The 11611-nt window shown below is 39.5% G+C and overlaps 1 protein-coding gene across 13 annotated transcripts in view; it reads right to left on the bottom strand.

The window, feature by feature from the left end:
• ptprfa (protein tyrosine phosphatase receptor type Fa) overlaps positions 1 to 11611 on the bottom strand; it is a 284242-nt gene that overhangs the window by 57333 nt on the left and 215298 nt on the right. For all 13 annotated transcript variants that reach the window (XM_046392938.1, XM_046392940.1, XM_046392948.1 and 10 more), the window contains one exon: positions 749 to 866. In XM_046392938.1, coding sequence (XP_046248894.1) covers positions 749 to 866 — 118 coding nt within the window. The remainder of the gene's footprint in view (positions 1 to 748; positions 867 to 11611) is intronic.

The raw sequence follows: 11611 nt of genomic DNA, 5'->3' as shown, positions 1-11611 counted from the left end.
GGTATCAGTTGCACCCTGGTGTGGACTATACCAAGTTCACGTGGAAAGAAGGGTTTCTTCTCAGTTCTAGGAAGACTCTAATGCGTGTTAATGCTGTCAGAGAAACAGGACCAACCAGCATTTGTTGACTGTTGAACAGTTCAGAAACCATGATGGCATGTATGCACATCAGTGCAGGCATTTTTCCTGACTGACAGGTCAAAAGCTGTTAAAACAACTGTGCTTGTGGTTGCATCTCAGTTTACCAGTTAGTTTATTAATACATTAAAAAGTGTGAGGCATTGATCCCACAGTACACGAACAAGTACATGCACAAGATGTATCGTTTTTGTCCTGTCTTTACCCATCAGTCATTATTATCATTTTATCTATTCTGCCAATGTATGAACTCCTAAACCTTGCATTACATAAAAACAGCCCATTATTTTCTTGTTAGATACATTTATGTGGTCATGTAATTGTGTTTTCTGTGCCCCAAAATGGCTCCATCCTGGCCATGGCATTAAAAATTGTTTGGCTCCTTTTTTGAAGAGTAAAAATTCTGTAGGTATTACACAAAGCAATGTGTTACTCATTCTTTTATAATAGTCTTGTCACAGCTGACTACTGATTTTGGTGCTGTCAAAAATGTAATGGACTCCACTACAATTCTACACAATGAGGAAAAAAAAAATCCTAAATTATTCATTTCAAAATGTAATGTCTAACACATAGATGCAACACACATGAATGTGCACACAGCACATACCTGCTCCTGTGGTGGTGACCACCTTGGCCTTGCTGCGAGCTCCATCGCCCTTGGTGGTATACGCAGCCACAGTCACAGAGTAGGTAGTCTCTGGTAGCAGACCTGCTATAATGGTCTCCTGTATTGCAGAGAAATGCAAAGAAGAACAAAGAAAGAGGGAGAGAAAGAGCGAGAGAGAGAGAGAGAGAGAAGTGAGACATGGAAAGAAATGGAGACACGATATAAATGAGCCAATAAGTTATTCAGATGATCTACATCATTTTATCTCATTTGAGAATCACTGCACCACAAATCTGTGTGCACAGAACAGTAAGTCAAAGGTGAAGGAAGTGGGTCTGTAAAGTGTGATATCTAATGGGCGTGATTTACTTTATTTTGTCTTCCAAATAAGTTTTACTAATCTAGAGGTTTGGGAACAATCCCTATGAATGCTTGTATTTGTTGCCCTGAGTTCTTTTTGGCAATGTTTTTGGGTTTCTAGATGGCTAAAATGACTTGGTAGATACCATATTATTTTAGTCAGTTATCTGAAAGTGATCGTTTTTGTGGATGCACAGTGTTGCTTTAAAGTTCAGCACATTAGGGATTGGGTGTTAGGATTAGTATCTTGAGGTATTTTTTGTCTCTTTGTTTGTTTCCCGTCTTTGTGTGATTTGTCCGGTTGGTTTTTCTGTTGCCTGTCCAATCCGGAGCGGAGCTGGGTGGAGCCATTCCTGTGCCCCATCAGTCACCTCCCTGTACACCTGTTCCTCATCTTCATCCAATCACTCAACACTGCCTGTGGATATTTAAGACCAGCTCCCCCTCGCCACCCTCGTCAGATTAAACCGTCTACTCCAGTGGTATCTTGTCAAGCTCAGGTTTTTGTCTTTTGAATTCCTTTGTTGCTCATGTTGTGAAGACTGATTTTGCTCTCCTTGTTCAGGTTCACCTCCATGCTCCTGTCTGCCCTGCTTCGCTCTGTCTCCGGACGTGATATCCCCCAGCTTTTGGAGTTTGCCTGTGTGTTTTTTGATTCTTTGCTTTGGACATCTCCCTTAGACGTTTGCACTCACCTGCTGCCTGGTTAGCATTAGTTATTTAATTTCCTGTTCTTGTGAACTATTTCCATTGTGTGTTTTGTACTATTTACTGAAGCTCTCCACTAAAGACTTTATTAACCATTTACCTGAGTCTGTAGTCTGTGTTTTGGAGTCCTCTCTGAAACCAAAATCTTAACATTTTGGAGTGACAATAACTTAATCCCAAATTGAATGTGAACTCGAGTGCATATACCAAAAAGTGACAGTATAGCTTTGAGCTCTGCACTGATAGAATGGCATGAATCAGAGAGCGTTTGTATCTAGGTTGCAGTGAGAAAAGTATGTCATGTACACTCATCTTTATTATTACCATTACGTAGGATGGACTATAACTATAAAAATAAGACCTAAATTGTAATGAACCAGGCTTTAGGTCAGAAATGTATTAGAAAAGACTGCACAAGTGTATCTAATAACTCTGTATTACATAATTTAATTACAGAGTTTGGTCTAGACCTGCTCTAATTGGGAACCGTCATGAGATAAATGTTGTGAATCAGCGCAATATAAATTAAATGAACTAAATTATTAAACTGATAACTTCATGCTGCCCATTCACATACCACACGAACATGAACTTTATGACAATGGAAACCATACATAGGCAAAAACAGCATGAACAGACATCAGACAGGCCCATGCACATCAGAGAGCGCATGTTCATACATGCTCCTCCACTGTTCAAAAAGCCTTGTTAAAGCAGCAACATGTATAGCTGTGAGGAGTCCATTAAAAGGCTTGGCAAAGGCCCATTACTCTCACATAGCTGAGGATTCCTTTCTAGCACTGCTGAGTGATGAGTGGAGCAGATGCAGAGATGAAGCAGCTTGTGATGAGAGAGAAATGGCAGCAGGATGGTGGCAGAGGTGTGAGTGTGTCCAAGAGGATGATAGTTCCAGCTGACATCACCCAGTGGGTTCTATTTCCACCATCAGACCAACGCCTCTGCCTACAGCCGAGGATTAGCTGTGCTACGGAGATGGCAAGCCAAATCAGTAAGGCCCTGCCAAAGCAGCCATGGATCCCAGAAACAACCAAAACTCTACTTATTATTTTATGGCTGCCAATTTTACATCTATCACAGAATGTTTAAAAGGAATTTCTTATGCTAATTTAACAACAGACATGCACATAACACAAGCTGGCTGGGGCCTAAAGAGAAACAGCACTCCTTCCTGTCTTCCCTGCAGAGCAAAGAGGGTGAAAGATAAGAGAGAAAAGTGGCTCAGGTGAAGCTAATGAACTCCTCTATTCTTTTTAACTTTTATTGCCAGTGCCTTTCACGCATTAGGAAGAAAAGAACATATATAAACGGGCTTTCATCTGTCTTTTTCAAATGCCTATCTATGGGGATGTGGGGTCGGGGGGGGGGGGGATTCCTGCAGACTAAAAAGATGAAACATTTTACATGAACATAGGAGACATCAATTCTGTGAGGGGAAAGTCTGGTTTAACAGGAGCCAATCAATTGGCAGGGACTTCTGGTGTGTCATACATCAGACACTGCTGTCCTCTACCTCCCTCCCTTTCAACCTTTATCACAAGCAGAGGGGTTCCAATAATGCTGGGAACAACTCCACAACAGAAAATCATTAGCAGTTACCACACTGAGTCCTGCACCAGGGGAGGGATACTTCTTACTGGTACTTTAATGAATGGTGGAGGCCAAGTTTCAACCATAATCAAATTAAGCATAAATTTACAGTTTCATAAATTTGACATTTCAACTGGCAGCCAGGGAAGCTTGGCTTATATATTAGTCTATATTAAGTTTGGCAAGCTAGTTGGCCATGACTTTAGGTTTATTTGATATCATTTGATAACATGGGCGGCACGGTGGTGCAGTGGTTAGCGGTGAACAGCTACTAAATGCAAATGTAACACTCAGAACCAACTCCAGACCTTTATCTGCTTCATTTGTCAAATATATGTTAGATCATTTATGAACCACCAAAAAAGGGGGGTGTATAAGTATGACTGTAATTCTGAAATGGTTGATGTACACAGGCGGCACGGTGGTGCAGTGGTTAGCACTGTCACTTCATAGCAAGAGGGTTCCAGGTTCGAATCCCGGTCTGGGCCCTTCTATGTGGAGTTTGCATGTTCTCCCTGTGCCAGGCACAGGTTCGAATCCCGGTCTGGGCCCTTCTATGTGGAGTTTGCATGTTCTCCCTGTGCCTGCGTGGGTTTTCTCTGGGTTCTCCGGCTTCCTCCCACAATACCAAAAACATGCACATTAGGTTAATTGGCTACTCTACATTGCCCCTAGGTGTGAGTGTGAGAGTGTGTGATTGTTTGTCTTTGTGTGTTGGCCCTGCGATTGACTGGCGACCAGTCCAGGGTGAACCCCGCCTCTCGCCCATAGTCAGCTGGGATAGGTTCCAGCTCCCCCGTGACCCTGACGGATAAGCGGTATAGAAAATGGATGGATGGATGGATAACATCAATAGTGTAAGCAAACAAAGGTGAATGAACATATGTGTTGTAATATAAGTACTTCTAAATCAAGCTACAAAGATGTGGCAGCTGAAAGGAGATATCGATCCTGTCCACATCTATTAACAAGCATCTTGAGTGATCCAATCACCTGCAGCCAACTCTAAGTACAGATGTGAATGCACCCAAAGCATATTGAGAATGGACTGAGATCTGATCAATAAGGTCACATCTGGAGGAGGCCTGGACCACATATGGCCCTTCTTGTAGAAGTGTGGATGCAAATGCTTTCTTAAAAACATGGATTCTAGTACACACATATCACTTTTTCATTTCTATTTTGGTCACTGTGACACAAATTTAGTGTGCTCTCTTACCTGCCAAGATAAGCAGCAAATGTTTTCACCATTGAAATAGAAACTGCAACATCATCATTCCCTTAAAAATAACCACACAACTTTCAGACTTCTTGAGTGAAGAGAAGTGTTTTAAACTTTGTAAAATGGCTATGACATATTCCTAATCATTCGTGATTTCTTGTAAATTCAGCATTACATGCGACAAATTGTTTCTTGTTTCTGTCTTTGTAAAAAGATTCAGTGTGCTGTTCTATAATGTTCTGTTTATAAGATCAATAGCACAAGCCTGTAGTGTATGGTAGTCTACACTTCATAGTATGTAGCCCCCCCTCCCACCCCCCCAGGGGAACAATGTGGAACACTCATAGGCTGCAGACGCTGCAAACACTAGCTGTCTAAAAGCACCTTGATGTTGGGAATTATACAGTAACATTTTGTTTTTGAGATCTCTGTAACTGTGCTTATTGATGTGCTGTAGTACATCTTATGTGTGGTGTTTTAAGCAGCTGTTCATTGAAAAGACTGCTCCAATTAAATGAAACATAAAGGATCATTTACATCATCTAAATGTACAAACAAAAAAAAAAAAAATGGGGGGGGGCTGTCAGTACTATCCCAGCAGAGGCAAGAAACACCCAGGACTGGTTGCCAGTCAATTATAGGATCAACACACAACACAACACAATCACACACGCTCATACACTCACACCTAGGGGTACATTAGCACAGCTGTTTGACTTAATGTGTGTGTTATTATTATTATTTTATTACTACTATTAATATACTATTATTATTTGTTTTTGTCATAATTCAAATTAAGGAAAAAAAAATCAGGTCATATTTAAATCTGAAAGAAAAAGAAAGTATTTGTTGTGAGGACTTGCAGAGGTAATGTGTTTAATTAATTACCAGGATGCAGACAATGTGAAACGTTAGTCAAACAATTATTTCCATTGATCTGAGCTTAAATTCAAATAGAAATGCAAAATGGAAAAGATGAGATTACATACCATATTCAAACTAAAGAGATAAAATGTAAATTTTTAAAAGGTAAAATGCTGAGTGGTTCAAATAAAACAAATAAGTAAAATAAGAAAATATTTTCTTAAGTTTGAATTTTAAGTATTTTCCTTTTCTGTTTTTCATTTTGAGTTTTATATTTGATGTTTTTAATGCTTTTTTTAAATTTAAATTTTTCTTTTTAAGCTGCTGTTGCCAGATAATTCCTTGTTTTCTGTTTGGACTTTTCAATCAATTAAAGTAAAAAGATTCCATACACTTCACACAGACATGCAGGACTGTGACAGTGGTAACCACTGCATCACTGTGCCAGCTCCACCTCAGTGAAACTGACGTGAATGGGTTTTTATATATATTACTCAAATGATCAAAATATAATATAAACTTAAAGTAAGAAGAAAGAACACAGCATCAAAGGTTATTAAAATTCCTGTGAAAAGCGGTATGTTCTGTGAATTATCCATCAGCAAGCAGGGACGCTGTTTTTTGGAAAGAAATGATGCAGATTGTTGTTTATATGTCATTTTTCAATTATTTCAGCACCATTGTTTTAAGGTGGAGGCATAAATCTCAAGAGACAGATAACCTGGACAAATTAACCCTATAACGCCAAACATATCATGTTTTATGTATACATGTATACAATCAGATGCATGCAGTGCACAGATATGACATTTGAAATATTTTTTGTTTGTTTGTTCAGAGGGACCAATAAAGTTCAAAGAATTGGAATAATTCTGTCAGTTATTTAATGGTTTGGGCTTTACAGGGTTAAGTAGCCTCTGCGGTCTCCAAAAAAAATCCTACTAATATTTGCAGACTTTGACTTTATATTCAGAATTGATTTCCATTCAGAAAGAACAAGCACAGATGGTCAGTAATTTTTAATATATCTGTACAACTTCTACTTGGAATCTGGAGGCTGTGAACAGCTTGACATGGACTCACAGATTTGACTTAGATATGATGAGAGAATTTGTCAGATAAGCAATATCGGTGTCTGGTTTGGGAAGCTGATTACAGCTGTTCAGAGTTTCCTAGCTCCCTTGAACCTTTGATGATGCCAAAATAAGTGACACACACATCCCACTGTTAAGGAATTTCCCTCTGGTTATTTATCATTAACTCTAACTAATGAGCTAGAAGCTCGCAAGCTGTTAATTCATCAAAATGACGTAACATTATGAAAGGCAATATCAAAGCTGTGAAAATTATATGATTTGATTGTGTACAACGTCGTAGCTGCAAAAGACAACTGCATACAGAAGATGCATTTAGTCTCTGACTCTTCCCATAGTCAGTTGCAGTGAGTCATAAATAGAGGTGCAATATGGACAAGCTGTGCTACTGAGAGTGCATTCATATTTCTCATGTTCTGGCTTCTCTACATTGGCTACCTGTAAAATTCAGGATAGATTTTAAAATTCTCCTCCTCACTTATAAAGCCCTGAACGGTCAGGCACCATCCTATCTTAAAGAGTTAATTGTACCCTTTTATCCTACCAGAACTTTGCGTTACCAAAATGCAGGGCTACTTGTGGTTCCTAGAGTCCTCAAAAGTAGATTGGGAACCAGAGCCTTTAGTTATCAAGCTCCTCTGCTGTGGAACCATGTGAGAAGGTGAGCACCTCCCTTTTCACTATCTCTCACGAGGAACGCGGTTTTGATAACGTGGCCTGCGAGGCAGTGTCAGAAAATAAGACGACTTTGTGGCGCATGTACACGCACAAGGAGAAATGGACTCTGTCGTCAGTTTATATATATTTTAAATGCTTGGTGACATGTTTGGCGTGGCGTACGCCATGGACGCTTAGGCACTGTAAATTCAGCCCGCTGCGTCGCTCACTCAACACAACCACACACACCCATGTCAGTTTTCTCCCCGGTTTAGCATCCAGGCGTGTGGTGAGGTACCCACTACTCGTCCACCTCTTCATTTCAGTTTGTAAAGACTCTGGTTTGTCATACACTCACAGTCACCTGCACTCCCGGTCCAGCTCTACTGCTCCTCTGCGGAAGCGCGCGCCGCTGCAGGGGCGGATTTTATTGAGCAAGGGGCAAGGGGGCACGAACCATTGCACTCAGGGGGGTTTATATTTTTTTATGGTGTTGGCTATGTGGTGTTTGCATAAAGTTATTGTGTGGTGTGTAAATATTTGGTGTGTGGATAAATTAAATAATGCATTATTTATTTTTTTGTATTTATTTATTATGATTAGTATATTGTATGGACCATTATGTTTGTTGGTAATCCCCTCCATAATGGTTTGGACCGTTTGGGCTCAACAAGCAGCCCTATTTAAAGGAGCCTCATTTTGCTCTTGTTGTTCCTAGGGAGAACTACTATGTACTGCTGTGAGTGTTTAACATTGGTGTTTAGTTCCTGCATTGTTCCTGTCTGTGAAACCTTGTGTTCCTGGAAAATAAAAGGGTTTTTCCTGGCACCTGACGCTTCGCTGCCTCCTGTTTCCGCCTGAATCCGATCTTGCCTAGATCCCGTTATTCGGGGAGACCACTATGGTCCCTCACAAACCATCTTCCGGTTTTGGTCCAGGAGGCGGACACCCTCTCTACATTTAAGAGTAGACTAAAAACTTTCCTCTTTGATAAAGCTTATAGTTAGGGCTGGCCTAGCCTGGCCCCTAGTTATGCTGCTATAGGCTTAGACTACCGGGGGCCCTCCCATGATGCACTGAGCTCTTTCTTCCTCTCCCTCTCCTTCTGCACACATCTATGTCCCATTAATGCATATCATTAACCCAACTTCTTCCCTGGAGTCCTTGTGCTTTCTCGTCTCGCAGGTTCCCATGGATCGTGGTTGGACCTCCTGCTGCGGTCCTGCTTGAAACTCACTGCGATTACTACTGTTTAGTCATAATTTATTTTAATTCTGTTACTACTACTCTGTACAGCTACTACCATTATTACTGTTGCTAATACTCTCTCTCCTTGTCTGTCTATCTCTCTCTCTCTCAACCCAACTGGTCAGATGGCCGCCCATCTTGAGCCGGGGTCTGCTCCGAGGTTTCTGCCTTCTAAAAGGCAGTTTTTCCTCACCACTGTCGCCAAGTGCTTGCTCAAGGGGGAATGTTGGGCTCTCTCTAATTACAATTTAATTAAAGAGTTTGGTCTGGACCTGCCCTAATTGAAAAGTGTCATGAGATAACTTTTGTTGTGAATTGGCGCTATATAAATAAACTGAATTGAATAAACTGAATTGAAAAAGGTTCCACTTACTGTACATGATGGTTTCATTTAAAAGAACGGTCCAACCAAACTAGGTAAACCCTTTTTGTCTGATTGTCCCACTCTAGGTTTTAGTAATTTTCTATTTCTTTCTACTGCAGAAGTAGTCCCTCTCAACAGTGTATTCTGTAAATTATCCAGGATAAACAACATGGAATAATAAAGTGTTTTTGTTTTACCCCCTATGAAAACAGTTTGAAGTACGATACTTGGACAGGTGACTATAGCACAAATTTTGTTCGTACAGCAGTGATCGTACTATGTCCATTTGAGTTATAGGGATTTGAATGCTCTTGGTAAGGATGTCTCATAAACCCAGTAGAGAATCCAGCAGAGAACTTGCCAGAACTACTGCCAGCCTGTCTGTCTCCATGTTGAAATAAATTCACTGAATTCAGGCGATAACTTGAATACTGAGAACACCTGTTCCCAGACAGAGAATAGGTAATAGATACATAAAAGCAAAGGAAAATCATTAAAACTAAACACAGAACCGAACAACAGTGAAATGATGACTCAGTTAAGCTTTCATCACCATAGAGTCTGTAAGATGTTATGTTGAGATGGTGTAAGGAGTTAGCAAAGAGCAGGAATAAATACTCAGCACACTAGATTTCAGCTCATTAAAAACAAAACCTGTCTACACTGCTAGCATATGTGGATTTTTATCGCAGAATAAACCAACATGAGCCGAACCAGAGAAATAGAATAGTAGAATCAACAAACAGTCTCATCCTTTATTGGATGAAAGATACCAGAAAACAAGCCTCTGCTAAACAGATCCTGCCTTTAATGAATTAACCATGCAGGGATTCAAGAGAAGTCATAGAGGGGTCAGTGGCAGAAAATGAACTGAAGTCTGAACACTTCACTGCTGTAAAATCTGAGACACATCCAGATATGGAATGGAACTAATTACATTAATACTATATTTACTTAAAATTTTCAGGTACTTCTGAGTATTTCCATTTTCTGCTCATTTATACTTCCTCTCCATTGTAGGTTGCATCAGAACAGATCAGACTTTAATTAATTTAGTTTATCTGCAATTGGATAAAACAAAAACAAAAAACACACAATTTCAATATTTGTTTTCCTTGACACCCTGCAGGATATCCACTGCTGACCACCGTGAGTGACATATGCAAAATGTTGAGTGCTTTAGTCTATGCACATTCAATAACTAGTCGCTAACATAACCCTGGTTATTTTCTGTGGCCCCAATTTACAGATGCTAACTAACACCCACCAAAACAATATGTTAATTCTTCTCTCAATAGGTCCTTACTTTTCTATTTTGTCTGTGGCTCTCAGCATCAAGGTTCTACTGAAGATTCAAATATTCCACAATAGATCATAAAGAATCTTGTTCCTTGGCCAATCATCTATTAAATGCACCCATTTTTAAGAAACTGAGGGTGTGTATTTTTCAACAAAATAGAAACTGTTCAAATATTCACCTACCATTTCTAATTTCAGTATATGTTAAATAAAACCTACTTGATTTGATTTTATTCTTATCAAATTAATACGTCTATTATGTCAAGCAAAAAATCACAAACAAAAGTAAAACTGCATTGTTATTACAACTATTTAATGCAGTTACCATGAATCTAATGACTGAAAACTGATGATGCACTAGAGAGATAGATAAAGATAAATGTTTACTGCTGTACTGTTATTTGCCCTGCATTGCTCGTGTCACTGGGATCTATTCCTACTCGGTATTCTGAAGCGGAGCAAAAAGTAATTTTTCAGTTTCTCATGTATTCTTCAGATGTCATAAATCTTTTTCTTGAGGTTGTGCTCAGAACAGAAAGAGACAGAGCTATGAAGAAAGAAACACACAGAGGTAGATACGGAGAGAGAGAGGGGTGAAGAAGAGGAAGAAGACAAAGTCATGCAGTCGTCCAAAGTCTGTACTGCTCTAAAGTCAGATTACGTTACGCTTTCAGACATTGGTGCCCATTTGCTTCTTCAGGAATGATTTGGTTTTTCTCCTTCATGCATGGTTCTTTAATCATTAGCAAAATGCAAATATATAACATAACTCCTGCACTCTGAACTAGCCTGGCCCACATCCGAAATTACAGAGGGTCCTGGCCTTGGCCAGCTGTATCAAAATAGTCCTGATTTGACAAAAAATTTCAGCAGCAGTATAAGCAAAGCTGCATTTCAGAACCATTTGTGCATGAAAATAAATTTCTCTGTCTTTTAAACCTAGCACTGAGTGCTTCCTAGTGCATTATATTTAAGCAGAAAATTGCAAAGTTTTTGAAACTTAAATACATCACTGACAGCAACTCCTCATGTTTTGTGACACCATGTAAACTGGGATGTTTGGTTAGTGGACCTTTAAAACTTTGAAAATTGAAAAAGTCTGTGTAGATTGCATAAAGCTAGGGAGAAACATGGTTTATTAAAGTGTTATAGCTCTTCAAGAGGTGTCTGACTCCAAAAGTATCTGTATATAACCAATATGCAATTTTATACATTGTGGTTAGCTTCAGCAACAATTACTATTAATTTTACGGAGAATTTATTGTTAACAAAGTGTACCATACTTTTGAAGGCTAAAGCAGTCAACAGTCTGTCTGTTTGTTTCCCAACACGTGAACAGTTTCAATAGCAGTGGTTCAGAGGGATAGGGCATTTGTATTCTGCTCTAAAACCGTGCTGACTCACCAGAAATGAAAGACAAAGGGTTTTGCTTCTGCATC

Source organism: Scatophagus argus, chromosome 6, assembly GCF_020382885.2.
Source record: "Scatophagus argus isolate fScaArg1 chromosome 6, fScaArg1.pri, whole genome shotgun sequence".
NCBI classification, from domain to species: Eukaryota; Metazoa; Chordata; class Actinopteri; family Scatophagidae; genus Scatophagus; species Scatophagus argus.
The sequence above is the reverse complement of the archived record's forward strand: the minus strand, read 5'-3'. Positions and strand labels throughout refer to the sequence as shown.